This window comes from Serpula lacrymans (assembly GCF_000218685.1).
Source record: "Serpula lacrymans var. lacrymans S7.9 unplaced genomic scaffold SERLAscaffold_4, whole genome shotgun sequence".
In the NCBI taxonomy this organism is placed as follows: Eukaryota; Fungi; Basidiomycota; class Agaricomycetes; order Boletales; family Serpulaceae; genus Serpula; species Serpula lacrymans.
The window spans coordinates 2,960,222-2,987,950 of NW_006763293.1; the positions used below are offsets into that span (position 1 = coordinate 2,960,222).

A 27,729-nucleotide genomic window follows, 5' to 3' on the forward strand; every position below is an offset into this window, starting at 1 on the left:
GATGAGGACAGATGAAGGATGATCTATAGATCATGGTGATCGAACCTTATCGAATTCATAGCGCTCACGAACTAGGAATGCTATTTCACGAATGGTGAAGTAAAGATCTGAGCACATGCAATGACAAGGTTTTGACGTTCTCAAGCAGCGGAGAGGGCGACAACACCAAGCCATCAAAAAAAAAATGGCCACCACATTACCCATCTCGTCAAACCCCTATCTACCTCCATTCCATTCTTACTAAAAGCAGAGTATTCTCGCCATATCCCTGCATGGGGTGTCCTTTTTTTCATTTGGTGGCGTCACTTTCAGAAGCCCCAACGGCAAGGCAGAAACGGGAAATGGTTGTGTCCTCAAGGTGGCCTCCTTCGGCAAGAAGGGAGGGAAGACAAAAAAGGGGCTTATGACATCCTCCACCACTCACGGACCCGGTGAGGCGACGTGTGTGGTAAACGTGCTTTTTTTTGTGTACTTTTTTTTTTCTTTCTCTTTCTATATAGAAGATCCACCTCGTTCCGCCCTCTTCATAGGAAGTAATCTGCTGGTGGGCGTTTCGCAGGTATGGACCGCACATCCTATAATATGACGGCATCAGATGGGCATCAGAAAACGCCAGTTTTTCGATGCGGCGACACGTAAATAAACATATAGAAAAAGAAACGCCCGCATATCGCCTTTAGGCAAAAACCGGGGCATGGAAAAAAGGTGTGGTAACTCACCGAGGGCGCATGGTGAAAGACTTTGTATTCCTGGCTCAAATGTTCGTCTAGTTCGAGAATAGAAGCCACGTTGCCGCACCTGATTCGAAATAGGGTGAGCGGCCGAACGAGAGGATGGAACTTCCAGGTACGAAAACAACGGGGGTGACATGTGCGGCAAGAAGAAGAAGGAAGAAGTGGAAGAAGGGGGGAAGAGACGCTCGAGAGAACGTACCGGTAGCAATAATTCGGCGCGCTCCATACTGTCACGATCGTGCGGTCAAACATGAGTTTATAACCTTCCATAGCAAGCTGGTGCGCTCGTGCAATAAGATCAATGGAATTATGATGGGCAAACGCTTTCGTAATGTCTGCGCCGAAAAGAAAGCCAGCTCCCCGAGGGGATAGGCCCCAGCCGGATATATCTAGAAGAAAAGCGAAAAAAGGAAAGACGTGATCAGAACAACGAGGGCAAGTCGCAGTGAGATGACGGTAGAATGGACTGTGGAAGTGAAAGAGAATTCACCGTCTGGATCGGACCATAAGAGGTCACACATGGGTCCATCGTGAGGAACCTCCTGTTTGCGGTCGATAGCGCGAATCTAAGGGGGTACAATCAATAAGGTGAATCATGAATGAACGCTCCTCAAAACGTTTCATTTCCAACCCCCAACGCGTGGGGGGCACGTTTCGTTTCGTACCTGATCGATAGCCTGCAGATTAGGGCTCAACCCGCCATGCACGCAAAAGACTCTTCCGTCCACGATAGCACCCAACGCCAGGTAATCAAACACCTCACAACACCATCTCCAAACATTGCTGCTCCCGTACTTACGCTGACACTCGTCGTAAAAGCCGTATACCTGTGTTATTTGTCGAGATTCGTGATTTCCCCGGATCAGGGTGATCCTTTCAGGGTAACGAACTTTAAGCGCGAGGAGGAGGAGAAACGTCTCGACGCTGTAGAAGCCTCGGTCTACGAAATCGCCTATATTGTGTGTGATCGAGAAAAGTGTCAAGCAAGCTCCGTGAACGTATTCAATCCGACTCTTTTTTTTGACTAACCCATGAACAGATAATTTGTCTCAGGACAAAACCCGCCCACTTTGAAAAGCTCCATCAGATCGAAAAACTGGCCGTGTATGTCACCACATATCTACGTAAAAACGCACACAGACACATGAGTCGGTTGTCGACGGCGTGCTCGTGCTGGGGGGGAGGTTTGGGTGGGAAGAAGGATGACTTACTGTCACCGGAGAGTCTACGATCTGGACATTGGCTTCCTCGATGAGGATTTCGCGTGCTTTGAAACACAATCTCTTCACTTGTTCTTCCGATATAGGTTCACATCTCGTCAACTGCTCTATTTGCCTGCACACGGCGTCCGGTAAGCCGTATGTCCCAGCATAAGAGGAGATGGAAGCGCAGCAAAGGAGAGTGATCAGGTTATTGGGAAAAGGCAGTCACGGTATTTTGGGTTTGGGGTGTCAAATGGACATACAGGACGAGAGTCCAAAGCCATGAGTCGGGCGAAAAGCATCCAAGCCGAAACGGCCAATAGACCTGTTATCATTACTCACTTGTCAAGGTCACTCGGCATTCTGTCTCCAGTCGTTTGTGCGGCTTCCAGTGATGTGTTTCGATATATCACGATGAGGTGACAAGGGAAAAGGAATGACAGAAGTGATAAAGCGGCTCCACAGGCACAAGAGATCTTTGTGCTGGATCTTTTGTGCAGAACGGTCGCAAACGCCCAGCCACACAGCCCCTCCTGTCAAATATCGTGCCAATACGTATTCGCATATCTATCCAAACGTTAACGCTCCGTTTATCTTCGTGCGGGAAAAAAAAAAAAAAAAACAGGTTTCTAAATTGCTGTATGGACATCAGAAGTACAATAATGTGCAGGTAGCATGACTAAAATTGATATTGTATGCAAGGGAATATCGAAAACACAGCAGACCCCCCATAGCGTCAATGTCCGTGGACAGATGGGGGGTGCCAGGATACAAAATACAAGGAAAACCAGGAGCATTCCATGCCAGGAAGAGGATAGTGAAACATGATAGTAAGACAGAATGAGAGCGAATAAGAAAGCACGGACGATAATAAGTGTCGAAAAAAAGACATGTATATCCAATTTATGCATCAGCTGTGCAAACGGGTAAATGATCCCATAGACGAGCCATAGAATACACAATGACACAACCTCCGAGTTGCCCAAGCGGTAGAAACGCCCTGCGATCATACAAAGCTTGTCGAGCTCTTCACTCTCAAACCACCGTCCGATCTCCAGTTTGTTTGTCCAAGTGATAGATGAGGCGAGTGGTAGGGGTATGAGTTGGGAATGTGAGAATGGCTCATATACGAGGACATGTTTGATTGTGGCGACGAAAGATTCGGAACAGACGAATGGTGCATGTGCGAAACTCGTGGATCACCACGAATCACCCGCTCATCTTGTATAGGCGCAAGAATAGGTGGCGGAGAGTCGTACCGAGCATTCATCCCCTGCTGTGGCATAGATATAGACTGATTGTATGTTCCAGAGATGATGTGGGGATGTGAATTAAAGTAACCTCCAGACAGACCGGACTGGTCCGGCATAGGCTCAAGTATTGATCCGTTGTTCTGGAAAGCGTAGAATCATGATGTCATCACGATATGGGGTGTAATTAGGGGTAGTAGGTCCGGACGTTTGCGAATGCGAAGACACAGAATGAGCAGAGTCGGGAGAAGGCGGTCCGCCGGTAGGTTGGTACTGATTAGGGAAAGGGTGTGGATGCGAGATGTGTGAGATGGAGAGACGGGAAGACATGGTAGAGAGGTGAGTAGCGGAGGAAGGTGGCGAACTATGATTGTCTTCTACTGATTGCTGATGGTGCAGAGAAGAGGAAGAATGGATGTGGGTCAGTTGTGGTCTATCATCGTAAGAATTTGAGTAGTTGAAGGAAGGCTCTTGCATAGCGGGGCCATTTGGAGCAGTCTGGTGTGATAACGAAGCAGGGTGTAGATAATTATAACTCGGCGCCTGAGATGGCTCCGAGTAAGTCGCAGAATTATTTCTGTAGTGTGATTGCATCTGCGACGACTGATTTCCAAGGTGGATAGAATGGTTCGCCACGGGGAGAACCTGGGAATTGTCGTGGTGATGTTGCACAATCGTGGGATAGGTATTTTCTATGGGAGGAGGTGAGGGAGAGCGGCTGGAGATGTGGTTGTGGTGGACGGGAAGGGAGAAAGCCTGTACGAGAGCAGGAGGAGAGTCTGGCGGGGGAGGGATGGCCTGTTCGAGTGCTGGTGGGGGTGAAGGCGAGCTGGTCATGGGAGAGGCATGCCTAGAGGAAAGCAAAGCGGACGAAGAACGGTGATTTTTATGGATGGGACCGGTTGTGTTCATCGCACGGGCTATGGCGAGTCTTGTAGCAGAGCTGGAGCTTCTGCGGGAGCCAGGAGAGAGATGTATTCTGTAACTGAAAAGACAAGGGAGTGAGCGACGGACAGAAGGAGAAAATGGAGGAAAGAGACTGACTGCTGCTGGAGGTTATCCTGGCGCGAACAGCGTGTTTCGCAGCCGGGAAAGGGACACTTGTGGTTCCTCTCGCCAGTGTGTACTCGTATGTGCCTTGCGAGATGGCCGCTTGTTGTGAATGCGCGGTCGCAGGTTGTGCATATGTGTCTTTTCTTCTGTGCAAGAGGTGAGTGGAGATGTGTGGGGGGCGGGGAGGGATGGGCTGAGGGGGGCGGGGTGGGGGAGTGCTCTGAGGCGTGGTGGAGAGGCTGTGGGGAGTAGTGGGGGGGATAGAAGGGAGGAGGAAGAGGATCGTTTTTGAGGTGTGGCTGGCGGGGCATTGTGTGTCGAAGGGAGGCTGGAGAGAGTTGAGGGAATGTCTGGACTAACAGGCTTTTGAAGAGAAGAAACGTCAAGGCGGTGAGGCGGCTAAGAAAATACGTAAAATAGTAATCCGAGTCTAAGCATTTGTCTACATTTCAATTATTACTTTGTCCACTTGTTCGCAATTTATTCTTTACCTAACTCGTCGGACCCTGAATTCCTCATAGGGCTGAGTTTAGACTTTGCCTCGCCTTCCACTCACTCGGTCCTCCTACACAGATCCATACGAATACCCCAGCTGTCCCAGTCAACGCCCAGCGCGTGTCCAGCTCCTCTCCACCGCGTCTGTCTCTGTCCCCACCCTCGAAACATATTCATTTCTTTTTTCGTCTTTATTTTCCCTTGTTTTGTGACCTGCCCTCCTTCCTCTTTCAACCGTCTTCTTCCTCTTTCCCCTTTGAGCCACTCGCGGCACAGCACGTGCTGTCGTCCTCGTCCACGTGAGCTGCCCTGCTCCAGCCTTACATACTCCCTTTCCCTCATCCTCCTCACCTCGCTTCCGTATCACAAGCAAACTCCCTTCCATCCCTCCCAGGCACTCTCCTTACGTAACTAGTCTCTAACGCTGCTTTTCGGTCCCGTTCTATCCTCTTTTCAGCTCCTTGCCTCGTATGCAAATCAACTCCTTTTCCTTCTCATTCTCCATCCAATCATATCCCCCTCATTACAGCATACATCTTGCAACGTTTTCGTCCCATCGATACTGCGCACTATCACATACACATCTTACATGACTCTCCGTATATCAGATAAGCACCACCATTCTAGCTTAATACCCATCGCAATTTCCCGTCCTTCTCCATCTTGCATCGCTTTTTTCCTTACGTCGTCATCCTGCTTTGATGCCACGCAGGCTGAGACTCTTGGGTGTTGTCAATCTTCTTCACAAGGTACCATATCCTTTTCACGCGACAGCATTGACATAATCCTCGAGCAAATCTAGTTAGTCGTTGACATGTTGGGTGATGCAGATTCAGAATCCAACCACACATGACGTGGCTCATTTAATGCCGCCTATAGTCTCTGCCTGTGGCTGACAGTCTCCTGGCAAGTAAAAAAAAATTACCCCCGCATCTCCCATGACGGGATCATTTCCAAGCATGGTGATCCCAGGTTTCGCAATGACATAGGACGACACTTGTGTCTGCTAAGCATGTCCATCATGGCGGTGAGCACGTCACTCTCGATTACATACTCTTTCGCATCATGTAAGAGTAAAGCACAGTACGATTGGCATGGCGTCCGAGCGTCGCCGCCATACACATCTCTCGAGGGCGCTAAATACATCCCCTTAAGCGAACGTACGGGTAAGTTTCCGAGCTCGCTGCACAGCAAACCACCTGTCAAAAACGAAGATCAACACAACATGTACAAAATCGACACTATTCAGGCTCACTCCGTGGTCACGCAGATCCGCGAGTGTCCAGCAGGAGATGAGAGAAACCCTGAAGAAGAGCGGCCACCCTGAATGGAGGTATGGGCTGCCGCATCATTCGTACCTTACTAGACCTTACCTCAGCTGAGAGATCGACTATGATATCGATCGCGAGGGCGGGACTACTTTACCGGTACTATGTTGACTGTTTGAGCTTGGTTTGCATCAATAAATGTCCACTGGCAGGTTTTTTTTTATTATGTGTACGCTCACGGCACTGTTTCAGCACGCAACCTGATGGAGCCCCGGTATCGACTACGCGGTCCCGCAACAGTCGCCGACGTGCCGCAACTACATTCTCGCTCTCGACGGCGTGGTCAAAGTGGCAGTTCACCATTCAACGATAGGTCGAGACGAGCCTATTCAGTTCCTCCAAACATAAAACTGTCCTGGAGATATCTAATACACCGGCTACAGATAAGCCAAACGGAACTGCCAGTGTTTACTCAATTCGTGGCTACACATATCAGTGGCCCAACTGGGAAAGGAGATATGCGCTTGGTTGAACAGTTGTGGAAATCAATATACTTACCGTTCACGAGACCAGTTCTCGTTGAGAATTTTCTATTCCGATAGCTGAACGACGCCCTTTTTTCGGGCGTGCGCCATCGGACAGCCTCCTTCCCTCCCCCGAATGCGGCGGACACTACGCCCTCGCGAGAGTGGGGAGTGGGGGGGCACCAGAAGGTTCAGAGGCCTGATCCGTCGAATACTTTATGTCGGCACCTTCACCCCCCATCAAATATTATTGCGCTTTTTGATTGATTGCCAATATTTGTGTATTTGTGAGTGGGAATATCGAGGCCAGTGAGGCGGCATCTTGACATGCCGTTGCGGGGCCTTTGGACGAATATGAGCCTTACTTTGAGCTCTCTTGTCTTGGGCGCTGCCACTTGTGACGTTTGTCCAATGACGACGAGGTTGATTCAAAGAGTGTTATTGTCGCCAGTCGTTATTGTCGTTGTCTTTGCCTTTTTGCCCACCCACGTCCTTTTAGACTCTGACATGGGCATGTTCGCGCAAACTCTCTGTGGATGGTTAAAGTTTGGGTCTAAGAGGATGACAGTCGATTTCTGTTTTGGAGCGCCAGTGTGTTCTCGTTGTTTTTTTTTTCCCTTTCTTTCTGATAGGCGGGTTCGACGCTGTCGTTGACAGCGTCATGTAACCACTTCTGTCGATGTTCCCTCGGGGGGGCTATCAAAACTATTCGACCACACAGGTCCGGATGCAGATAAAACATGAAAACACTTTTGCCCGCTAGAATGCGATCAGTGCAAAGCAAGTAGCAGAACTGTCAAGTCCGCATCTTACTAAGGTTGCCTAGTAGTGTGGTAGTGTACTGGCAGTGTCCACTAGCACCGTCGGCATCGGCTTGCCTACAAGCAAAAAAAAAAAAAAAAAAAAAGTCTTAGGTCTACAGGACTGCAGCTCGCAGCTTCAAGATCAAAAGCTCGTTCCACGTAACGAAACCAATCGAATCCCGAGTCGAGTGGGGCTACGAAATGACATGGGAAGCCCAAAAACCGCCTCGGCAACATGCTGGCATCGTACACAGCTTCTTTCTGAGATTGTAACCGGCGACAAGTCAGTATCTGTGACCTTGTCGGGAAGTGCAAAGAGGTGATAGTAGTAGCGGCTACACGAGAGAAGGTTGCTTATGGCCTGTAATTATGGCTTATGAGAAAGAAAAATATCTTGAAGGCTACGCACATTTATGGCGTTTGTACCCTGGTTTTTTTTGTTCTAAACCTAGAATGCTTCGATGGCGGTAGTACCGGTAACGTCAAGGTTTATGGTAAGCAGCAGCGAAGGAACGCCAAAAGGAAGCCCTTGCAGTGCCGAAATAGATTTTGACCGAAGGAACTTCATAATAATAATATTCATTGATTGGTTCGTCACGACGGTCAAGATCGCCATAATTTTGGGTAGCTTCGCGACATCTCGAGTAATCGAGTAACATAAAAGTCCGCAGCAGACCATGTCGTGATGGCGAGCGCGCATGCAGAAACATAAGTTTAGATCTATAGAGAAAGTCTTGAAGCATGCTTCGAAGACGCGCACAAGTCAATTTTGAGCTGAGCATGATCACTATGATGCGGCGATACGTTCCCCACCGTTTTTTTTTTTCTCTCACAGTGGCCTCGGTTTCCAGTCAGAGAAATCCCCGGCTGGCGACCAACTGCCATATGCACCCAGAAGCGAAAGCTGTTAGACGTGAAGATGCGGGCACGGCTGACTGAGCGTCCGTTCAGCAAGGGAAACAGACTGCGTGTTGGACTGTTACACTTACTCCGAGTAGAAAGAGGGGCTGAATGGTTAGGAAGACTTTTGTTGACCGTCAAGCTTACTGAAGATGCGGACCAATGTGGGACCGTTTGGATGTGGGCCAAGTTGCTACAGTACTGCGGTTTGGAGCCGGTTAGCAACTTCGCACACGCATGCTGGACTAATGCAGGTGGGATAAGACCGACATTGACAGCATGTATGCATATGAACTTCTCATTCCGAATCATTGATCACCGCATGGAGTCTACCACTCAATCATATGAACATGTCCTATTTCCATATCGTGCAAACACAGCATAGTCACAGATATCACCAAGCACAAAAGCAGAGTAGAATGTGCACCCGATAGAGAAAGTAGTTGAGAAGGAAGAGGACGAAAACCGTATCAGCTCCCAATCGGCTTCCCACCTTAAAGCCGTTGGTCCAAGCGTGCGGGGCTTCATGTTGTGCATTACGGTAACGATCTCTCTTACCCCCCAATCTCATCTTTCTCCTATCCCACACATCCCTTTCACCCTTTTCACGAGAATCATACGCTTAATAGAGACGAACAGGTTTGCCCATAGTGGACTTGATGTGCAAGGACTTCACGTTCTGCCAGTTCTTCTTGAGCAACGAAACGAGGAAGTTGATACCTATAAAAGCCATGGCATGAGTAAACGGCACAGCACGAGCGATCAAGAAGCACCGACTCAGCATCACGTTTCCAAGGACTTGGTCATCAGTCATTTGGACATGACCGACGGCAACGCCCAAGCAGAGAACCTTCTTAAGCTGGAACTTGATCGTCGAACGGACCTCAGTAATCTTGTTACTCAAGTCCTCAGCGTGAGAAACGGGGGTAGGGAACTTTCCGGCTGGAATGATGATAAACGCTCATAGTACGACATCGAAAAAGCATGTTCGCTAAATACCTTTGGAAAGACCTGGCCCGAGGAGACGAGGGATCTGCTTAATCAAGGCTTCGGAAGCCAAGAAAGCATCGTACTTCTTGGCAAGTTTTTTAACGAGCTTCTTGTTTTTGTTAAGCCTGGAAAAATATAGGAGTTAGTGGAAATGCCTTGTGAGCGTGAGATAAGAGAGATTGCGTACTTTTTCAAATCGTCCACGGACATGTACTCTAGGTCGATTTGCTTAGCACGATCGATATCGGCAGCATCTGCGAGAATGCAAATGGACATGCGAGGACGGGGAACGTTGGGGAGTCTAGTGTGGTGATGTCAGAATCCGTGGTCCTGACTTTACTCATATAGTCAAAGCTCACTTGACGGTTCCCGAGAAACGCTTGTCTCTCTGGGGGTCGTAGTTCTTGAGGCCAATCTGGAGCTCGATAGTCTCCACGAAGTTCCTCTTTTTTTCGCCATTGGCTTCGGCGAGGAGGTCTTTAACGGAGCCCCGCACACTTGACACTGAAAGCTTGCTACTGCTGTTTTACACGATCTTCTATCAGCAATGCAGGCAGCAGAACAGGACAGGCTACACAGACCTCATGCTTTTTTAATCGTAAACCTGTAAGGTGGAAGTTAGTAAAACTTGACGTTTCGTTGGCGAGCGCGTCGATGGTAACATTTTAGGTTTGGGTGGCGCAGGAGATATACAGCGGACATTAGATAAGCAGAGGGAGTCACGAGACCAGCGGACCCTAACCCGAGGATAGCTTCAGTTGTTTCCGGATTGAGTCATGTGAACGAACGAATACGCGCCGATAACTGAACTCGAACTATTACCAAGTCTTTTGTTGTTCGCATACTGCCTGGATCCTATCTTTATATCTATAATCTTTCATGGTATGTACAGTTCAATGCATATATCGTAGTCTCATCCAGTCTCGCAGTTGTATGCATACTAGACAATGTCCTCTGAACCTTGGACCTTTGCGGATTTACCCACAACGCCATTGTAAGTTTCTCATATGCACTGCATCGCACCTTGTTGAGTCGCAACCGTTACTTTATCTGCGATGTTTCAGGACAAATACACCAGAATCGGATTCAGCGTCTTTATCTCCTCGATCTGCTCTTCTTTCTCCAGGTTACGATGACGCCACATTGGACAGACCTACGCGTTTCCCTCGCGGGCCAGGCGAACGGTTCAGACGTGAGCGCGAGCGCATACACTCAGCCAATTCCACCCGCGATCTTGTGCGCCTTCTTGTGAATGAGGAGTACGAATCAAGGCAGAATCGCAAAGTCCTCTACACCGCCTTTGATCGTCTTGAGAGCGAGAGCCGTCGAGCTGCAGAAGCTGAGAGTCGACTAACGGAGACTCTGCAGCGGTTTAGAGTTATCAACGAAGCAAGGGTCGCCGCTCAGCAGGAGGCTGCTCGCGCACAGGAGGAATTGAGGCTTTATCAAATGCAGCTGGGCAATGCCCAGAAGGAAATCATTAAAGCACAGAATGTGCTAAGTACCATAGAAGCGCAGCGTGATGAAGCAGAAGCTGCTGCCGCACGAGCGAGATCTACCGCTCGCAGAATGAAAGAGGATCAGCTGATACAAGTTGCTCGAGATGAAGGTAGGAGATTGGGATTCGAGGAAGGCCTTCGTCGGGGGAGGACGATCGGATACGGTGAGGGACACGCCACGGGTGTAGATGATGGCCGCTCAGAAATGAAAGAGATCGCTGAAAATGCATTGGATAGAATGCTGGAGGACCGGGAAGAACAAGAAATCGAAGAACAAGAGCCACCGGAAGAGGTCAGGGAACCTCGTCGTCGTATACACGACCACCCTTCTCCGGACGTTGTTCGCGTTTCTTCACCTGGCCCTTCGAACAGAAATTCACGTAATACTTCCACTCTTTTGCAACGAGATGACACCAGAGACAGCCGTAGTCGAAGAAGTAGCGTTCCTCAGCCAGATACTTCCGCCATTCCCATGGCGTCCGTTATGCCCATACCTCCTCCAGGGACCGTTGGGAGGAGCTCAGGCCGTTCTACTTCTGCCATGTCCGGCCGTCAGTCTGGTTCTGGCTGGCCTGAACGCGGGCTATCACCACTTAGTAGACCTCTGTCTGTGCAGAACTCAGCCGCGAGTGTACACCATGAGGATATCCACGTGCCTCCTGATGGTTATATACCGACGTTGGATGCTAATTCATTCATCTCACTTCCCCCACCTCATGAGCTGCACCACAGCATACCTTCTCCATCTCCATCCCGGGAACCCTCTCCACTGCCCCCTGCTTCCCCAAATGTCCGAGCTCATGATTTTGCATATGACCCCGTTTATCCACAACAGAGACGTGCTTCCCCCGAGTCTCAGTCTCAAGCATCAACGAAGAAGTCTCAAAGCTCAACTATTTCTCAACTTGATCTTGTTACGTTTCCAACCGTGGCGCGAGATCGGGACCGGCGGGACCGTGCACGCAATTTGAGTGTGATTCCTGAAGATGTAAGTGGTTCACATAGCCCAAATACCAGCGGAATGGGACAAAGCCTGCGGTCTGAAAGGATGAGTGACTACACCTTCTCCCAACCGGCAGCGTCAACACCTTATGCTGGTCGACAGTCTTATCGAAATGATAGAGACAGCGAAAGTAGCACTGCAATGACTCAGGACAGATATTCGAAACAAAGATTCGCTGATTCGCTTCGGTACTCAAATCCCAGTGAAGTGGAGGAATGGCGGCGGACTGGTGCTGACAAGGTGTGTCTCTATTCCACTTGAAGTAAGCGTCGTAATTTTACCAATAACGTTGTAGCCTTCTCACAGCCAAGGCCCACCTCGTGCTCGCCCTATGAACGTGACAACACCCACACCGCTTTCCCCAACGGTCCCGACGGAGGAGATCCCGTATGCCCCGCCTCGTCGTCACCGCCGCAGTCAATCGGCCGCTTCAGCATCTCAATATTCTGACGTACGGTCACACCGCAGAGTTGTATCATCAGATAGCTCTGTACCAGACATCACTGTACAATCTCCGGTAAGTATCTTTTGCGTCAATTTGGATATTCTAACTTACAGCTGTGTTTTAACTGTAGTCAGGCTCTCCTTCTGATGCTCCATCTAGAGGTGGTGTAGCACGTGGCCTTCTCAGCCCTGATCATCAGCCCATTCCAATACCTCCCCCTAATCCCGTCATCCCACTTGTCCCCACCGTCCCCAACACGCCAACTGCACCACCGATAAGCCTAACAGGGCAAATATATGGTCCTCCTTCAAACTTTTCTGCCCCTCGTAACGCTGAGTACGGACGTCAAGGTGCACCTCCACGTAGTTCACAATACATGCCTTCTCCCTCTCCCGATCCAGGTCGACCAAGAAGTCCTCACCCTTCGTATACTACCGCTCCTGTACCATCAGGTCTGTCATATCCTCAGCCACCTATATCTAGAGCTGCTACGCCTAGCGGCGGACCTGCTCCAATGAGTCCGCGCTCTACCATTTCAACTGTGGACCCTCGTCGTGGAAACAGCATGAACGCAGGAATGACTCCAGCCGCTCTTGGTCATTCTAAATCATTGTCTTCTGGTCCTACGCCTACGCCCAGAGCCCAGAAGAACCCTTCGAATGCGTCGACGACTTCCCGACGATCGTACAGCCGTTATGATCCTTCGAGTTATAATGATCCCGCTTATTTTGGCAGCAGCGAATCACTTGTTGATCCAATGACGACTCCTAACACCATCGCTAACGCTGCTGCAGGATCGGTGAGGCAGCCTCAAGTCGGACCTGTATCACCCTCGCTTTCCTATCTAACCGTGCCCGGTATGGAATAAACAATTGCTGCGAATATCAATGCCTGTAGTTTGACTTTAGATTATTGACTAACATCACGGTTGAATAACTATGCTGTAATACAACTCGTTTTGCCTCGGTTGAGTGAGGGCGTTCGTGACATTAACCACTCATTAATGCACGATGCATGAACCGCAGTCGTGATCGTTGATCCTGTGTCATGCACATAGCTGACTTTGGACTTGATTCAAAAGAGTTTCAAGCATGTTCGCTTGTCTTTGCATGATCGCCTCAGTTGATTCACGTGCAGCTCGGGAGAAACAAAGGTGGATGAACCGGTGTCGATAAGCTGGATTTTCAATACAGTTCGGTAGAAACCCCGTACTGAAGGTTCTAGGAGGCTTTAACCTCGTGTGTTGGGCATGGTGATACAGGTGTATGTCGTACGTGAATGACATTCCGACATACTACGTAATGTTTACTTTCACATTCCAACCATCATCACGCAGTGGTGCCAACTGAGAAAGTGTAGGAAATGGCAATGAAGAGGAAGAGGAAGATCGGTGACATCGTCGACGAAACCGTAAACCAAGGGAACAAATTATCCCGCAAAGATACTTCACTTTCCAACCTTGAAACACTTACTACTTCTACTAGTGCCGCTGCCACTGCATCGTGCTCAGCAGACTCTTCCATAAAGCCTGTCATCGTAGCGGCACCCGACAACAGTCCATCTGCAGATCTCTGGGGACTTCTCGACTTCTCCGAGCTGAATTCGGAAAAGGACATATTGGCGCGTTTTGATGCCATCGCCAACGCATTGTTGTGTGACTATCAGCTGGTAGTCACTCGTGGAGCTGCACAGACCGCGTTTGAGATAATCGAACTCGAATTCTATCTACAGAAGTCTGCGTGCCATGAGGATCCCTTCACACACGCCCATGAGGAGCAGAGTCACAGCGGAAAATGGTGAGTATGTTTGTTATTTTCTTTGTCTCTTTATCACAAACCATACACAGGTACTTCCACCGTGTACCCAGGCGATTTGCCGAGTCTCCTAGTAAAGCGACAAGTGCTGCTGGGTATAGGGGTGGCACCCGAAAAGGACTCGACCTGACTCTAGGCGGACCTGTAACATCGCCGTTTTTCATGTCCTCGACTTCAAGTTCCAGCACATCTATTCTCAGGGGCGGCGCTCTCCTCCGCACGCTTCGTCGAATAAGCGACGGCAAGATCATATCTGGACCATCCTTACTTGTAGATGAAATACTTCGTCTCAGTAATGCCGCGAGTATTCAGGAGCTTGTAACGCAGAAATGGAATGGTGATATCAGAGGGTTTCCTCCTCCAGGGAGTCCCGCTGACTCTTGTCATACATCACTCTACTTGCAGACGAAGGATAAAGGAGTATCGTCTTCGACAAAGCCTCACATTTATCGTTCTCCACGTATCGGCCTTGATCTATCAAACCCAGAAACAACTGACTCGCGTTCACCCCTTCATCCTCGTGTGATGTTCTTAGCGAAACCGTATCGGTATTTCACGAATCCACATCTTCTCACTGCGAACGGCCGAGGCCAGACATATGTCGGCGTATATCGTGAATGTCTTCAATCTAGGAGCCTGACGGACGACGACGAAGACATGTTGACGAAAGAACTGTGCCGAATCTTGGGGATAAAAGAACAGGTGGTCAAAAGGTACCTCACAGATTACAAACTGGGATACGATAAAGGGTCGTTGCGATCTTTCATTGGGCCCGCTGGAAAAGGCGCATCAGCGTCACTTTCAACATATCTCAAAATGATGGGTACCCTGCAAAGGGTTTATGATGAGGCTATGTTACCACAGTTTACGACTACCAAAGGTGAGGAAGAAGGAAGAAGGTGAATAGGATAATCCTCAATAAAGTGAGAAGTCAAGTTAAATCTGAGAAGGGAGGTGGTAGACATCCAAAATTCGTTGTCACAAGCTGTCGAATAAGTCTAATTATTGCTTACTGAATAGTCTAGCAAATGCTATCCGCTAAGACATCCCAAACATTAATACTCTTAGCACACACATATATATGCAAGATATAGCATGCTAAACATTCAGTAGATATGTCGGGTGATATTTGACATCCAAACTTTCCAGCGACTGCGCCCTTTTTCCCGTGATGTGTCTACGGCAATTTGTTTTTCCTGCCTATCCCGCTCTCGGACAACATCTCCCTGGCCTGGCTTCCACACCGCATCAGTCTCAAAATCGACCTCTAGTAAAGGAACAAAGTGCTGTGTCTTCTTCAACACGAAGCGTTCGTAAATGGTGTAACCTAGGTACAGAATGATGTACAAGCAAACGCCCACGTAGGTCGCAACAACATTCTGATGGGACAGTTGTCAACCGGCCGGTCATCAAATTACACGAAACAACAATTCAGCGCACCTTAGCTTCGAAAGGCTGCTCTACCACTGCAGCATAGCCCTCAGCAATGAACATCAGTATAGCAAGGACAATGACACCGATGGGTAACAGCGGGAACAATGGCTGGATGTACGGCAAGTCTGACAATGCCAGTTCTTGCGCCCGGTAGGCGATACGGAAACGCAGCGAAATCGCGCCAATGGAGCCCCAGACTAGGAGTGCAGAGATTCCAGTAAGATTGAGCAACCACGTGAATACGATGCCTTCACCCCATATGGTGGTAAGAAACGAAATAAAGGACACAGCTAGTGCTACGCTGTGTGGTGTTTCAATATCGTTAAGTCGTGGAGGATGAGGTATGAAACTTACATGAGCGCAGGTACTGGAACACCCCTGCTATTTACCCACCCAAATATGCGAGGAGCCTGACCAGACCTAGCCAGCGACAGCAACATTCTTGAGCTGGCATAGAAGCAAGAATTGGTCGCAGATAGGACTGCAGTCAAAAGGACTGCATTGATGACGTGGGCTGCTGCTCCGAAACCTGCTCGTTTGAAAACAACTGTCAAGGGCGAAGCTGCAACATCCGAATCTGTTTATGCTATCGATTTATCAGTGTTCGGCGAGACTAAATGAGACCTCCATACTATATGCTGCGCTCAGTAGAGTGGGGTCTTGCCAGTTGATACATAGCCCGATTGTCAGAATAGTCAGGAGATAGAACAGTACAATTCTGAAAAATGTCGCCTTGATAGCACGGGGTACGGCCTTGTAGGGTCGAGCAGACTCCCCAGCTGCCACTGCCACGAGCTCTATTCCACCGAACGAGAAAAACGCATATACGAAGGTTTGAGCAAAATTGTGAAAACCGCCTATGAATGCCTGAGAGTTGTGGAAGTTGGATAGACCCTAGTCTAGGACATCAGAATAGTGTTTACTGGAAAGCAGAATATGATTTACTGGTCCAGGATGGCCACGAACACCACCCCAATCATAGATGAGGCCAACGATGATAAATACAACTACCATTACCACCTTAATCATAGCAAACCAGTACTCAGATTCACCTGTCAATGGGGGAAAATGTTGTAAAGTTGTACTTGAAACCAAAGAGAGAGATACCTACCATAAACACGGACGTGAATGAGCTGCATAGCGAATACTGGAGCGATGATAACTAGTGCCCACTCCCAAGCCTGCACATTGGGCGCCCAGTACTGCGATACGTTCGTATCAGTGAATCATGCAGACGTGCAGATGTCAAGCATGTAGGGTCACAAGGAGCTTTCAACATACCTGTAGTATAATGGCAGCAGCAGTCAATTCACTTGCTACATAAATATACAATTAGAAATTTGGTAATTAGTTGTGCACGTATCATATAATCCAGGCAGAACGGGTGCTTACGTATCGAAAGGCTCCTGCGAAAACCAAAAAGAATATAGACGTTAGAAAACTACAGAGTACTTGATTAGATGTACCATTGGAACCAATAATTCCATCCTATCTTCCAAAAGGGAATTAGCAAGTTGTATCATGCTGCAAGATTGGCAATCCTACCTAATGTAAAGCCCAGAGCGGGGGAAACAAATCTGCTACCAAAGATAGAGAATGCACCAGAGACAGGAAACATTGAAGCCATTTCTCCCCTAGAAATATACAGGAGTAGTGAGCCTTGGGTTTAAGGAAGCTGGATAGCATATAGTGTGCTTACAGAGTGATCACGACTGTGTATACAAATACACCGACCACAAAATACGATAGTAGTGCGCTACCTGGCCCCGCTAAGGCAATGGCCTTGTGAAGTTTGAATATAAGAAAGCGCTAGATAGAATACCGTGACTGGCATGCAATACGTACCGAACCTGCACTCAAGAAAATACCTGTACCGATTGTACCTCCGATGGCTACGATAAAATCAGTCTATACGAAATATTTATTGTTATATTTTGGGCCTATCAATACTCACCAATCATCATAAGATGCCTGCTCTGCATGGCTCTTTTTGTTGCATTCTCATGGTCAGTGGAGGGGGATCCCAAGAACATTCTTCTCCAAAAACTTGACTGGCTCGAGTCATAATGGGAAGCAGGAAGGGGCAAGTCTTCACCACTGCATTTCCAATCTTTTGCGTCCTCGACCTTGGGTGAATCTGAAGCTTCAGGTTTGTCCAGAGAAACCCTACTGCCAGTAGTATTTTGCACGGCCGCTGCTGAACCTGGTGTTCGGGACATTGCCGTTACAGCTTCGAGCTGATCGTACTCAAAGAACCGAACGGAAAAGTAACTATCGTTGAGAGAAAGGCGCAATCATACAGCACAGAAAGACGCGAGCACGCCATGGTGACTTCCGAAAGATAATGAACGGGAACCATGTGCGATATCGCGCAAGTTTGACGGCAACATTTCTGGTTGCCGGCAGGTCACGAGACGAGGGATCTGTACTTACAATAACGAGACGAACATATGGTATACTTAATCTGCATCTCGAAGACATCGGCAATACAAACCAGTAAGTAGTCGGGGAGGGATAACCACGGGCTGGTGGACATCAATGCATTTTTCAGGAAAGCGTAGTAGTGCAAGAAAAAAATGGCCAACATCAGCCCATAACATAGCGAGGTAGAGCTGAAATAAGTGGTACCATTGCTTATACCGCAATAGGTAGCCAGGTGAGCTTGCAGTTCCTTACCCCTTGGCCTGTCGCCGTTTCTCCTTCGAGATCTTTTGGCGTTTTTCCTCCAATATCGAGTTCTAAACAGAAATGAACATGTGCTTTGTGTAAAAAGAAGAATGAAGCTGACCTCTGCAGCTCGTTTTCTTTCTCCGTACTTCATCCGCTCGTATAGTTTCCTCTTACGTTTGCTCATCATCATCTTATTCATATCCTCGCCTTCAGCCTCGTTGACGACTTCCTTCTTCTTCGACTTCTTATGCGATTTCTGAACCTCTTTCTCGAACTCTCCAAACTCAATACCAGCTGCCTCGGCTGCTAACTCGGCAGCCCTCAATGAATCTGGGTCGTCAGTGGCCATCACTGCAGCTGCAGCAAGTGTAAGTTTATCTGTGTCTTCTCCTTCGACATCAGAAACTTCTTCTTGACTTTCTTCGGCACCCTCATCTTCAGCAGCAAGCTCTTCTCTGGTGGGGCCCGCCATGGGGTCGTACGCTCCTGCTCGAGCTGCGAATGGCGACAAGTGGGGAGGTAGCGTCTTTCCTTGTGCATAAAGATCCTCCAGCAGTATCTTCCCAGCATTGATACAGTCCACAATCCACTGTGGTTGCACGTATTTTCTTCGAAGTCTGCGTTCCCGTTCTTCTGCCGATTCGTTGGGTTTTTCAACCAAAGGACGGTCTATTATGACATGTGTGATGGAATCGTCCGATTCAGCGAAAGGCGATCCTCCACCTACCGAGGAGGGCCAGCCAATCCGCCCGCCAAAAGAGCGAACGAGGAACTCGAATATAGGTCGCGACGACTCACGTGACAAGAAAAACGTGAATGGCTCAAAAAGTTTTGTCGGCGCTGCCTGTGGTAACGATGATATCGACTGCAGAGTGGGGAGTGCGCTAATTGCATTGGGATCAGAAGCAGACGTTTGAGGTACGAATTCTTCGTCGATCTCAGCAGACTCGGTGGTTTCTTGGGGAACATCCATGTCTGCATCCTCGTTTGCTGATGCATTGACTCCAATGCTTTTAATGGTTTGCCGTACTTCTTTGCTAGATACTGACTTGGTACCAGGGGCAGCTTTTTCGGGCTTGGCGATGACTTTGTGATCGACCTCTTGCAGACTGAACGCTCCGATTCCCGCAGCGGCATCATCTTTGTTTTGGTCCAAAGGAGGAGGATAAACTAGTCCAGAATCTGTATATAGCTTGAAGAACACGAACCCCATAAGCGTTTGGTATAGCTCCAAGAATGTCAGCATGACACGGACATCCACATCTGAAGGCACCTGCAAACGTAATTGAGCACTGATCAATAATTCGATAACATGCGCAGTACATACGTTCTGGGTGAATTGATAAGGAGTGAGCCATGTTACAGTTTGGTCCATGACCTCTGCTTGGTAGTAGACACCTTTTATGGATAAGAAAACTTTACGGAGTGACCGAGAGTGCATAACGTAGAGCTGCCATTCAGCCGTCAACCGAGTACAGTTCTCGATTAAAGATGGAGAAACGCGGCCATCCGAGGGTAGGGAAGCAAAGAGATAAATCATGCAGAGCGCATCATCGATATCCCGGATAGCATCAATAAAGGTGGGATATCTAGACAACCACTCAACTACAGCTCATACGAATGAAACGACAACTAGCACTCACCTTTCCTTGATGATGTGATCTAAGCGATACGTAGGCTTATTTTCGTCGAGATTTTTTGCAGTGCTCCATTCCCCTCTGCCAATCGCACGAGAAATCTTTTTGGCAAACGCTTTGTGCTCTCGAAGTTTTTTCAGTACCGGTTCATGAGCGAGGTAGGTAATATCTTTGGCATAGTAGAACGAGGTTGGCGCTGTGGACCCTTTGTTGGCCCGCTTCTTATGTCGAGGCTCCCGTGGAAATATTCCTTTAGTTTTTTGCGAATGGTTAGAATTTTCCTCATTTGCGTAGATAAGGAAACACGCCTTTTAGTATGCAAAGTCTACGGAAATCTGCCAGCGTGCATTGCAGCCTTTTGACCGCATAAGATCTTGTAACGTAGGCCTTGGCGGCTCCTGCCTTTCCTTTTTGCTTGATGCGACCCATAATGCAGAGACGAAAAAACTAAACAAAACTTTCAAAGGTTAAGATAGCTGCTTATCTAATACTACCCGATTGGGATATCTAGCTCCTGTTTTAGCCCACTGTTATCATTGTTTTCGTTGGTTTCCCTTCTCTGATAAAATTATCCTTTGTGAAAAGGTATACATAAAAGATGTGAATGTTTGAGAATGTAAGGAATGATAGTGTTTCATTTATTTTCTCTTGTATATCGAATTGTGCCATTCTACATTTTGGCCCCAAAGTCATCATCAGCGTTCGGTAGACTGAACATAATGCTGCTTTTGATTCGATGGAAAGGTCTGCAATACTCATCATCCGTCATACAAGGCTCTTGCAATACTGTTTTTATAAGACACATTTGGGGGGGGGGGGTCGACGCCGCAGCGATCACCTCGCGCAGGTTCCATTAACACTAGGGTTCTTAAAAAAGAGTCAAGATTTTAGGTCGGCTTTAGGATCTGGCTCTCGAATCCACTCATGAAGTTCCCCTTTTCTTCCCAGACGACGATGTCCAAATTTGATATTATATTGGTATTATGGTATAGGTATCCTTAAAGAGAGGTCTAGCGTTACGTATAGGTACATGGCTCAGCCAGAGTTGTTAATAACAGAAGATAACCAAGCGTATCCGACACCTTTCGAACAATGAAAGCGGATTCGTCGGGGGGGGTAACGCGTGGGTTGCACGAGATAGCCAGCCATGGCGAAGCCGTATTAAATATTATATGCACAGGGGGAATATATGAAAGCGAGGAAAACAACATAGAAAGTAAGTTTGTTGTGAAGTCAAATTCTTGGCGGTAGACCGAGTGACTGCTGGAAGAATTGATCACTGTTTTCGAGGCTGGAACGCGAGCCTGCATTCCATGGATACGGGGAAGATAACCTTCGAAGAGCAAGTGAGTATTAGTATATCGTATACAAACATCTAGATCATCTTTGTCACATACGAAGCTGTCTTTTATTTCCATACTCCTTTCGTTGGTTTCAGGAGGCGCTATGATATCAAAGTTTCTCGCCAATGCCGCGATGGTAATCCTTAGCATCATTTGAGCTAAGTTCTGACCCCCACACGCTCGCGAACCCATGCCAAAGGGAATTAGGTATTGAGCCATCTGGGCCAACTGTTCCGAATTACCAGAAGTCTCAAGCCAGCGGTCGGGAAGGAAGGTTTCCGGAGAAGGGAAGATGGAGGCGTCGCGATGCATGGACCAGCCTTGCGTGGATACGATGGTACCTGGAGGGAGTGCATAGCCCATGAGATCAAAGGCTTCGTTGGTGGCGCCATTCTTAGAAGTCGAAGGTGGGACAACGCGTTCAAGAGCGCTTGGCGCAGCGCCGTAAAGGCGAAGGCCTGATATAATCAATGCGCATGAGAAAAATAATACACCAGAGGTATGAGTGTTACGTACCTTCTTTTACAAAAGCGTTTAAATATGGTAGTCTCTGCAATACAGATATATCTGGAATAGCATGGGAGTCAGGAATGGCTTGATCAAGTTCGGCTTGTAGTTTTCTCATAACATCGGTACGACGACTCAATTCCCAGAGGAAGTACGACAGCGAAATTGACATAGTATCTGTCCCAGCAATCCTGGGCGCAAAATAAATGAGCACTCCTGGTATGTAGGCAACTAAAAAACGGTCGTTTACATGTGACCCATTGCTTCTGATATGATATCTTGGTCAGGCATTGCTTCATTGGATGTATACTTATAATCGAGAAGTCGATGAAGCATTGGAGCCTTTTCAGATTCACCGATTTTACCGGAACTAATTTGAGCCCTCGTTTCGTACACTCGTGCGCTAACGAACTAGATAAGTTTTACGATGAGTCCATAGACGACTAAAGACAGAAAATCTGACAAACCTCTGCCATTATTTTATCAGAATCACACATCTGGCGCCATCTATTATTGGGAATACGACAGATGAAGTTCCATGCCCATGTGGGACAAGCGCTCCTCTGCGCAAGTTGGTTGAATTTAATTTAAGATCAAGATTTAGAAGAGCTGCCTTACAAGAGTTCCGCGCTTTGGAAAATCACCAATGGCGGTCGATAGAGGATCTTCAGCGCCTACGATCCACTTGCTAAGAGCACCGAGACGGTACCCATAGGAGGATGAAACGATGACGTCAACCATAAAGTGGCGGAATAACGTAAGACAATCCAAAGGTTGTTTGCTTGGCATTTGTTCCAAGCCCTGGTTAAAAGATATGAGCGTAATAAGGAAGATAAACCATAAAATGTAGCTACATGGACGAGTTCCAATGTAAAATCACGGGCTTCAGGTTGGAATAAAGCCAGGTTTGCCGGAATGTAGTGTGGGGCATAACCTTTTCGTCGTACGGCATATTGTGCATGGTCTAAGGTGGTCATACTGTGAATCTGCATTAGCATACACTTAGCGTTTTACTAAAATGATACTAACGCGTGATCATTATCGTTTCTATTTCGAAGCAGTCAATATACATGTGCCCTGCCAATCGTTTACGGACTCACGTGAGAAGACTCTTGTAAAATGTACTCTTGTCGAACTTGTGAACCAAGTAGACGCTTCTCATCGTTGTGATATCGCGGAAAACGACCTTATTAGGAGCGATACGTACAACTGGACCGTAATCTTCAAAGAGCCTTTGGACCGTTTTACATTGTTGCAGGCGAAGGACGTGTGTCGTGATCCAGAAATTGGAGATGGCAGCATACCACGGACCGGGTATTGAGCTGAGGGGGGAGAATGCGAGGTTGTAAATGACGCGGAAAGCGAACCAAAGGATAGCGAGTGATAGCACAGTGACGCCAATGTTGTGAGAAAACCAAGATGGAGGAGTAGGAATCGCGTTGTTGATACTGTCCATGGTGTGTGGGTATAGAGGATGTTGAGACAGCTTCGAAATATTCCAAGATATTCTTGTGAGGAACCCTGCCTACGTCGCTCGAGGGAGGGAAGGGGAAGAAGAAAAGGGCGGCCAGCGGAGAGATAAGATTTGGAAAACCTTATATACATTTCCTGCAGAGTGACAAAAAACATATCACAGACGTGACATTGAAGGAATGCAGGGATAAATATTTTGAATTGATTCCGCGGACAACTTGATCTGATACGTCATTTCAACTAGACATTAGATTCCTAAATCTGGGAATGTGCATTCCAATTACAGACGTGGACGTATTCCGTGACGCCCGGTGGTCTTGCTGCTAGCTAGTATTTGATCACGTCTTACCATCGCCCCTACGGCGGATGAGTATGAACAACCATACAGCCGAGATCGATGGATAGAAACAATTTTAACCTGCCTTAGCAGAATGCTTGTTGATTCGGGCCTTCTAGAATGCAGACCTCGTCCATAATTCCCTGCCGCCAGGTCAGGCAGCCCTGAGAATCAGACCCTCAAAATATAGCACAAAATACCACAATCAAAGAAAAGGCGTGAATCTGCAATGCCGAGCTGCGATATGCTCGAAGTCCATATCTTCTGCATTCGCGTTCCTCTTGGATGGCTCTCACTTCACCGCTACGAATCATGCGTAGCTGAAGAACCCGAATCTGGACAAGATAGGAGCTACCAGTACTAAAACAGGTAGTCAAGTACTTGCCGATGGCGACCAGGAGACAAAAGAGCCGTTGTTGGTAAGGTGTTATCAGTTTCAGCCTATTGATCATCAGCGACAGAACATGGTAACACGAGGCACAATCATGAGAGCGCGGATATTTAGTTTGACCGCCCCTTTCACCACAAGGACGGTTGAGGCAACTTGAATGCCTTTACTATTTTTTGAAGAGCCTGCGGAATCCATAGGCGGAACGCAGGGAGAGCACGGAGAACAGGTGCCAACTTCGACAATGTACCTATGTGTAGATTAGCTCGGTTTAAAGTCTCAGAAATGATCTGAATAAAAGCAAGAAATGTCAAAACTAGCGAGATAAAGCCAGTCAACGAGGCGGGAACGAGGCATCGACGCGATGTTGTCACAGGCAGAATTAATTGTTTACATTGTTACGCACATTCGCGGAGTTCACGTGATGAGAAACCCTACTGTTTTTGGATCGGGGCCATCGCGGCATTCAGCTAACCTCCAACTGCAAAAGCTAGAGCTGCCATAAATGTCGATCATTCCGATGAGAGTGGGGTTACGAACGGAATAATAGTGTGGGTTCAGGAAAGCAATGGCTCTAGGGTGTCATTATCAACTATCGACAACGGCTGTACAATCAACTTCTTTACAGTTTTTCTCCTCGGACCGATCAAACAATGCCTTTTTTTGAGTAAATACTGAAGCGACATAATGTCTGCTTCTCAACAACAAAGGCCGTGGGCAGACAGCCCTCGAGGCCAGCGTTGAAAATGCCCCTCTCATGGTCCCAATATCGAAGCACGTCGAACTCATGGACAGTTCAGTGGATATACCATGGTCCTCCTGGGCGGACCCAGACCCCAAGAATGGAGATCAAGTCATATGGTCGACAGGAAATACAAGTTGTCGCACTACGTTGTATTGGCAAGCAATAGCATACAGACATCTGACTAATTGACAAAAAATTCCGTAGAAATCGCGGAGGGACGAGAGTGATTTGGAAACCTGGTACCCGTAAGTTCCACTGGCAGTGCAAAGATACTAGTCAAACGTAATTACAGGATGTCAAGGCTAGCGTGTCATTTGGTCCATGTACGTATAGATCCGTTATCATTCGTAGCGTGCGCAACAACAAAAACTTTCCAGTCCACAACAGTTAATATATCGATATTCTTGTCCAGGCATCATCGCAATATTCACATGGCCGAGACAGCGAATGCTGATGCCAACACCGCACCCAGTACAGGCATCACAACATTCACACGAGAAGCCTTACTCGTGCTGCTAGGAGCACCCGTTGTAACATCACCGTCCCAACAATATCTCTCGAAACAGCTTGCACAGACTCCGCTCCTATCAACACCCGTGCGATTCCTCGCACGGTCGACAACTGCACATGCCAGGCATGCGGGCCACTCTGGATCTTCCGCCTCACTGGAGTTGGCAGGATAGCCCTGGGTAGTGATTAAAAACGTCTGGTCCAGCATTGCTTGAATTTGTGCGGCCTGATACGAAATCTGGGCTGTAGACGTGTTGGTCAATGGAGCTTCGCCGTTGTGAGGGGGTCCACCGTTCGCAAGATAAATTACAAGGGGAGCAGTAGTGCTAGTATTGCATCCAAAAAATGTAGGGCGAGTACTGAGATTTTGAGCGGTGAATTCAGAGAGGGTGTTAGGTACGGGCGGGAAAGAATAAGCGGAAGGGAAGAAAGTCGTGCGGTTTTGTGTAGCCTTTGGGAGTAATTAACCTTAGCAAAGACCGACTAGTCCATTATACAACTAAGAACTCACTATCAACGAGCTACCATCCGCAAAATTATTAACATCGGACGTCTGTTTATATGTGAGTGAAAATGGGCCGTCAATAATAAACTGCAACCTTACTGCATCGATTGCAACTATGACATCAACGTCTCGTGTTTTGACAAGCAATGGCTGTATGGGAATAACTTCTCCATCCTCTCCTCCATCAACCAAATTCAAGTTCTTTTGGTTAGAGTCGATAAATGTGTCCGGAGATACTCCATAAAATGCATTTGGCCACGACGCAACGTCAAGCTCAACCCCTTCTTGAGGTAGGAGGCTCTCGAAAACAGAAATCACTGAGCCGAGGGTCGCATTGAGGATGTTCTGCAGGAATTGATAAATCCGACGGCTCTCGAAATTAATTATATGTTGTCCTCACGGTTAGGTTGTACTCGTTAAAAAGCTCGGACGAACTTCCAGCGACAAAGCTAGACTGATCATAGCCAGTTACACACACGCTCGTGTTCTGAGTACCTAGGTATTTGGTGGGCGTGAAGGCCGAAAGCACGGGATCGAAAGATCCCATTTCAACTGCGGAATGCCAAGGGGTCAGCATGTGTTGTTCCTATAGTTGTAAAATCATAGAACTCACAAACATTGAACTCGATTAGAGGATTCGTGAGAGGAATATAATCTCCTGCCTCGACATTGGATGTATTCTGGGATGGCGAATCCAAATCGGCAATCACGATTGGGAAGGGAATCGAATGAGATGTAAAAGACGATCTAACGAAAGTTAAGCGTCAAGATCGTCAGCTGGAAAGGTCCCACTCACGTATTAGCTACACCGGAGAACAAAACTCCGGCCCCATGAGTTACAGATTCATCAAAGAAATTTGTGACTGTCGTCCCATTAGCAAAATGTCTGGCCAAAGCGCGTGCCCAGAAATCTGCAAAAGTGACCACATATCCTGCATCTCGCTTCCCTTGCAACTCTTCCACCAAATCTTTGATATACTCTACATCGGTGATGGGATTATCATTAGGGGCAAATATATCGTACTGAGCCAACCACCCTCCCCATGCATTGGTATTATTCGAAGCAGAAGCACCAGAAGTCGGCCCGAAGACAAGATCCTGGATAGTGGGGAAATCGGCTTGAACAAGAGATGTGAGGAACCAAGATCCGCCTGATAAGCCAGAGAGATAGGTAGCAGCTTGTAGCAATCCTCCTGTCCCAGCGCTCGCCGAAGAACCATTCCTCGCGTCTAATGCATTCAAGACACCAGCTCCAAAGATGGCAGCTCGGTAACCCCCTCCGCTTGTAGCAATTCCAAGAGTTGGGTTCTGAGTGCTGTTGCCTTCGAGGATATTGGTAACGTAATCGGGAAGCGAGACTTTGGTGGCCTGGACATTTGCAAGATATGACTTCCAGGCCTGAGGCAGGACTTGAGACTTCCTGGTTTGGATGTAAGCAGATTCTGATGGACTGAGTGTCTGATTATCCGCTGACGAACCCGCCATGCGGACGAGCGAGAAATTTGAAGGGCATGCGCCGGACATAGGCGTATAAGCCTGCGAAGCCACGGTCTGAGCCGACACTGACAAGGCAAGCAAAGAAGGCAGGATAGCCAACGCGATTTGAGTCAACTTCATCGCACCTGCCATCGTCACCTAGACTTCAAGATCGTAACTGGGAACTGGTGAAGAAAGATGCGTGAGCTGCGTATCGTTCATTAAATATGGGGCACAGGAACAACCGGCTAACTTTGAAACCGTGCGAGACAAAGGTGCTTGCGAGTAAAACACGCAACTAACACACAGTAAAAGTAATGTGGCAGTGTCGTTATGAACCGGGCGTTCAGCTCGACGGGGGTCTTGAACTTCAGCAGATCAGCTAGAGCGGACAGCACCGGTGTTACTGCAGATTCAGAAGTGGTTAGCGGGCGAAGAGAGAGCGCGTTATTAATGCTTACGACGAGGAGCACGTTTGCCTGTGTAAAAATAATTGATAGGACCCGAACAGTGACATATGCCAGTGGACTCATATGGATCAGTCCCAGTTTGATGACTCGGATGTCTATCATTGTGATCCCGGACGTGGCTGTGTTTCTAATATCGAGGTTAAGGTTTGTTCCAATCCCAATCGACCTCGGAAGTTCAATTTCTTTTCCTTACCCACACCAAAGACTTAATTCTACAGCGATGCCCATAGCTTTCTATGTGGACCAATGCAAGG

The 27,729-nt window shown here is 47.9% G+C and overlaps 10 protein-coding genes across 10 annotated transcripts; 2 read left to right on the forward strand and 8 right to left on the reverse strand.

The window, feature by feature from the left end:
* Positions 1-48: 48 nt before the first annotated feature.
* On the reverse strand, positions 49-2,445 carry SERLADRAFT_462532 (uncharacterized protein; the record flags this gene model as incomplete). Its single annotated transcript, XM_007316100.1, has 7 exons — positions 49-798; positions 934-1,123; positions 1,225-1,300; positions 1,400-1,686; positions 1,764-1,854; positions 1,946-2,069; positions 2,279-2,445. 7 exons carry the CDS (start codon positions 2,296-2,298, stop codon positions 603-605), a joined length of 984 nt encoding a protein of 327 aa, XP_007316162.1.
* Positions 2,446-2,548: 103 nt separating this feature from the next.
* On the reverse strand, positions 2,549-3,516 carry SERLADRAFT_462535 (uncharacterized protein; the record flags this gene model as incomplete). The annotated part of the gene is made up of 2 exons (XM_007316101.1): positions 2,549-3,329; positions 3,415-3,516. The coding sequence occupies 2 exons, from the start codon at positions 3,514-3,516 to the stop codon at positions 2,943-2,945; spliced, it is 489 nt and encodes a 162-aa protein (XP_007316163.1).
* Positions 3,517-4,223: 707 nt separating this feature from the next.
* Positions 4,224-4,388, reverse strand: SERLADRAFT_340857 (uncharacterized protein; the record flags this gene model as incomplete). The annotated part of the gene is made up of 1 exon (XM_007316102.1): positions 4,224-4,388. A coding segment is annotated over one exon (165 nt), but the record flags the coding sequence as incomplete, so codon positions are not given.
* Positions 4,389-5,755: 1,367 nt separating this feature from the next.
* Positions 5,756-6,061, forward strand: SERLADRAFT_435845 (uncharacterized protein; the record flags this gene model as incomplete). The annotated part of the gene is made up of 1 exon (XM_007316103.1): positions 5,756-6,061. One exon carries the CDS (start codon positions 5,756-5,758, stop codon positions 6,059-6,061), a length of 306 nt encoding a protein of 101 aa, XP_007316165.1.
* A 2,432-nt stretch (positions 6,062-8,493) lies between these two features.
* SERLADRAFT_462539 (uncharacterized protein) lies at positions 8,494-9,878 on the reverse strand (the record flags this gene model as incomplete). The annotated part of the gene is made up of 6 exons (XM_007316104.1): positions 8,494-8,949; positions 9,007-9,171; positions 9,229-9,344; positions 9,407-9,523; positions 9,579-9,740; positions 9,801-9,878. 6 exons carry the CDS (start codon positions 9,803-9,805, stop codon positions 8,852-8,854), a joined length of 663 nt encoding a protein of 220 aa, XP_007316166.1.
* Positions 9,879-13,938: 4,060 nt separating this feature from the next.
* SERLADRAFT_462542 (uncharacterized protein) lies at positions 13,939-15,027 on the forward strand (the record flags this gene model as incomplete). Its single annotated transcript, XM_007316105.1, has 2 exons — positions 13,939-13,962; positions 14,013-15,027. The coding sequence occupies one exon, from the start codon at positions 14,143-14,145 to the stop codon at positions 14,881-14,883; it is 741 nt and encodes a 246-aa protein (XP_007316167.1).
* A 13-nt stretch (positions 15,028-15,040) lies between these two features.
* Positions 15,041-17,732, reverse strand: SERLADRAFT_491579 (amino acid permease, theoretically lysine-specific; the record flags this gene model as incomplete). Its single annotated transcript, XM_007316169.1, has 13 exons — positions 15,041-15,359; positions 15,421-15,715; positions 15,769-15,991; positions 16,047-16,308; positions 16,360-16,466; positions 16,526-16,616; positions 16,696-16,726; positions 16,807-16,820; positions 16,881-16,906; positions 16,960-17,048; positions 17,114-17,196; positions 17,260-17,306; positions 17,369-17,732. 13 exons carry the CDS (start codon positions 17,631-17,633, stop codon positions 15,087-15,089), a joined length of 1,806 nt encoding a protein of 601 aa, XP_007316231.1.
* A 50-nt stretch (positions 17,733-17,782) lies between these two features.
* On the reverse strand, positions 17,783-20,161 carry SERLADRAFT_447289 (uncharacterized protein; the record flags this gene model as incomplete). The annotated part of the gene is made up of 5 exons (XM_007316106.1): positions 17,783-18,152; positions 18,203-19,357; positions 19,412-19,673; positions 19,728-19,971; positions 20,030-20,161. 5 exons carry the CDS (start codon positions 20,148-20,150, stop codon positions 18,087-18,089), a joined length of 1,848 nt encoding a protein of 615 aa, XP_007316168.1.
* Positions 20,162-20,687: 526 nt separating this feature from the next.
* SERLADRAFT_462553 (uncharacterized protein) lies at positions 20,688-23,140 on the reverse strand (the record flags this gene model as incomplete). The annotated part of the gene is made up of 9 exons (XM_007316107.1): positions 20,688-21,054; positions 21,119-21,522; positions 21,581-21,762; positions 21,822-21,982; positions 22,039-22,134; positions 22,190-22,372; positions 22,426-22,549; positions 22,601-22,618; positions 22,672-23,140. 9 exons carry the CDS (start codon positions 23,025-23,027, stop codon positions 20,998-21,000), a joined length of 1,581 nt encoding a protein of 526 aa, XP_007316169.1.
* A 1,508-nt stretch (positions 23,141-24,648) lies between these two features.
* Positions 24,649-27,469, reverse strand: SERLADRAFT_360527 (uncharacterized protein; the record flags this gene model as incomplete). Its single annotated transcript, XM_007316108.1, has 7 exons — positions 24,649-25,475; positions 25,536-25,577; positions 25,629-25,874; positions 25,930-26,081; positions 26,143-26,276; positions 26,326-27,190; positions 27,259-27,469. The coding sequence occupies 6 exons, from the start codon at positions 27,156-27,158 to the stop codon at positions 24,942-24,944; spliced, it is 1,941 nt and encodes a 646-aa protein (XP_007316170.1).
* Positions 27,470-27,729: the final 260 nt, after the last annotated feature.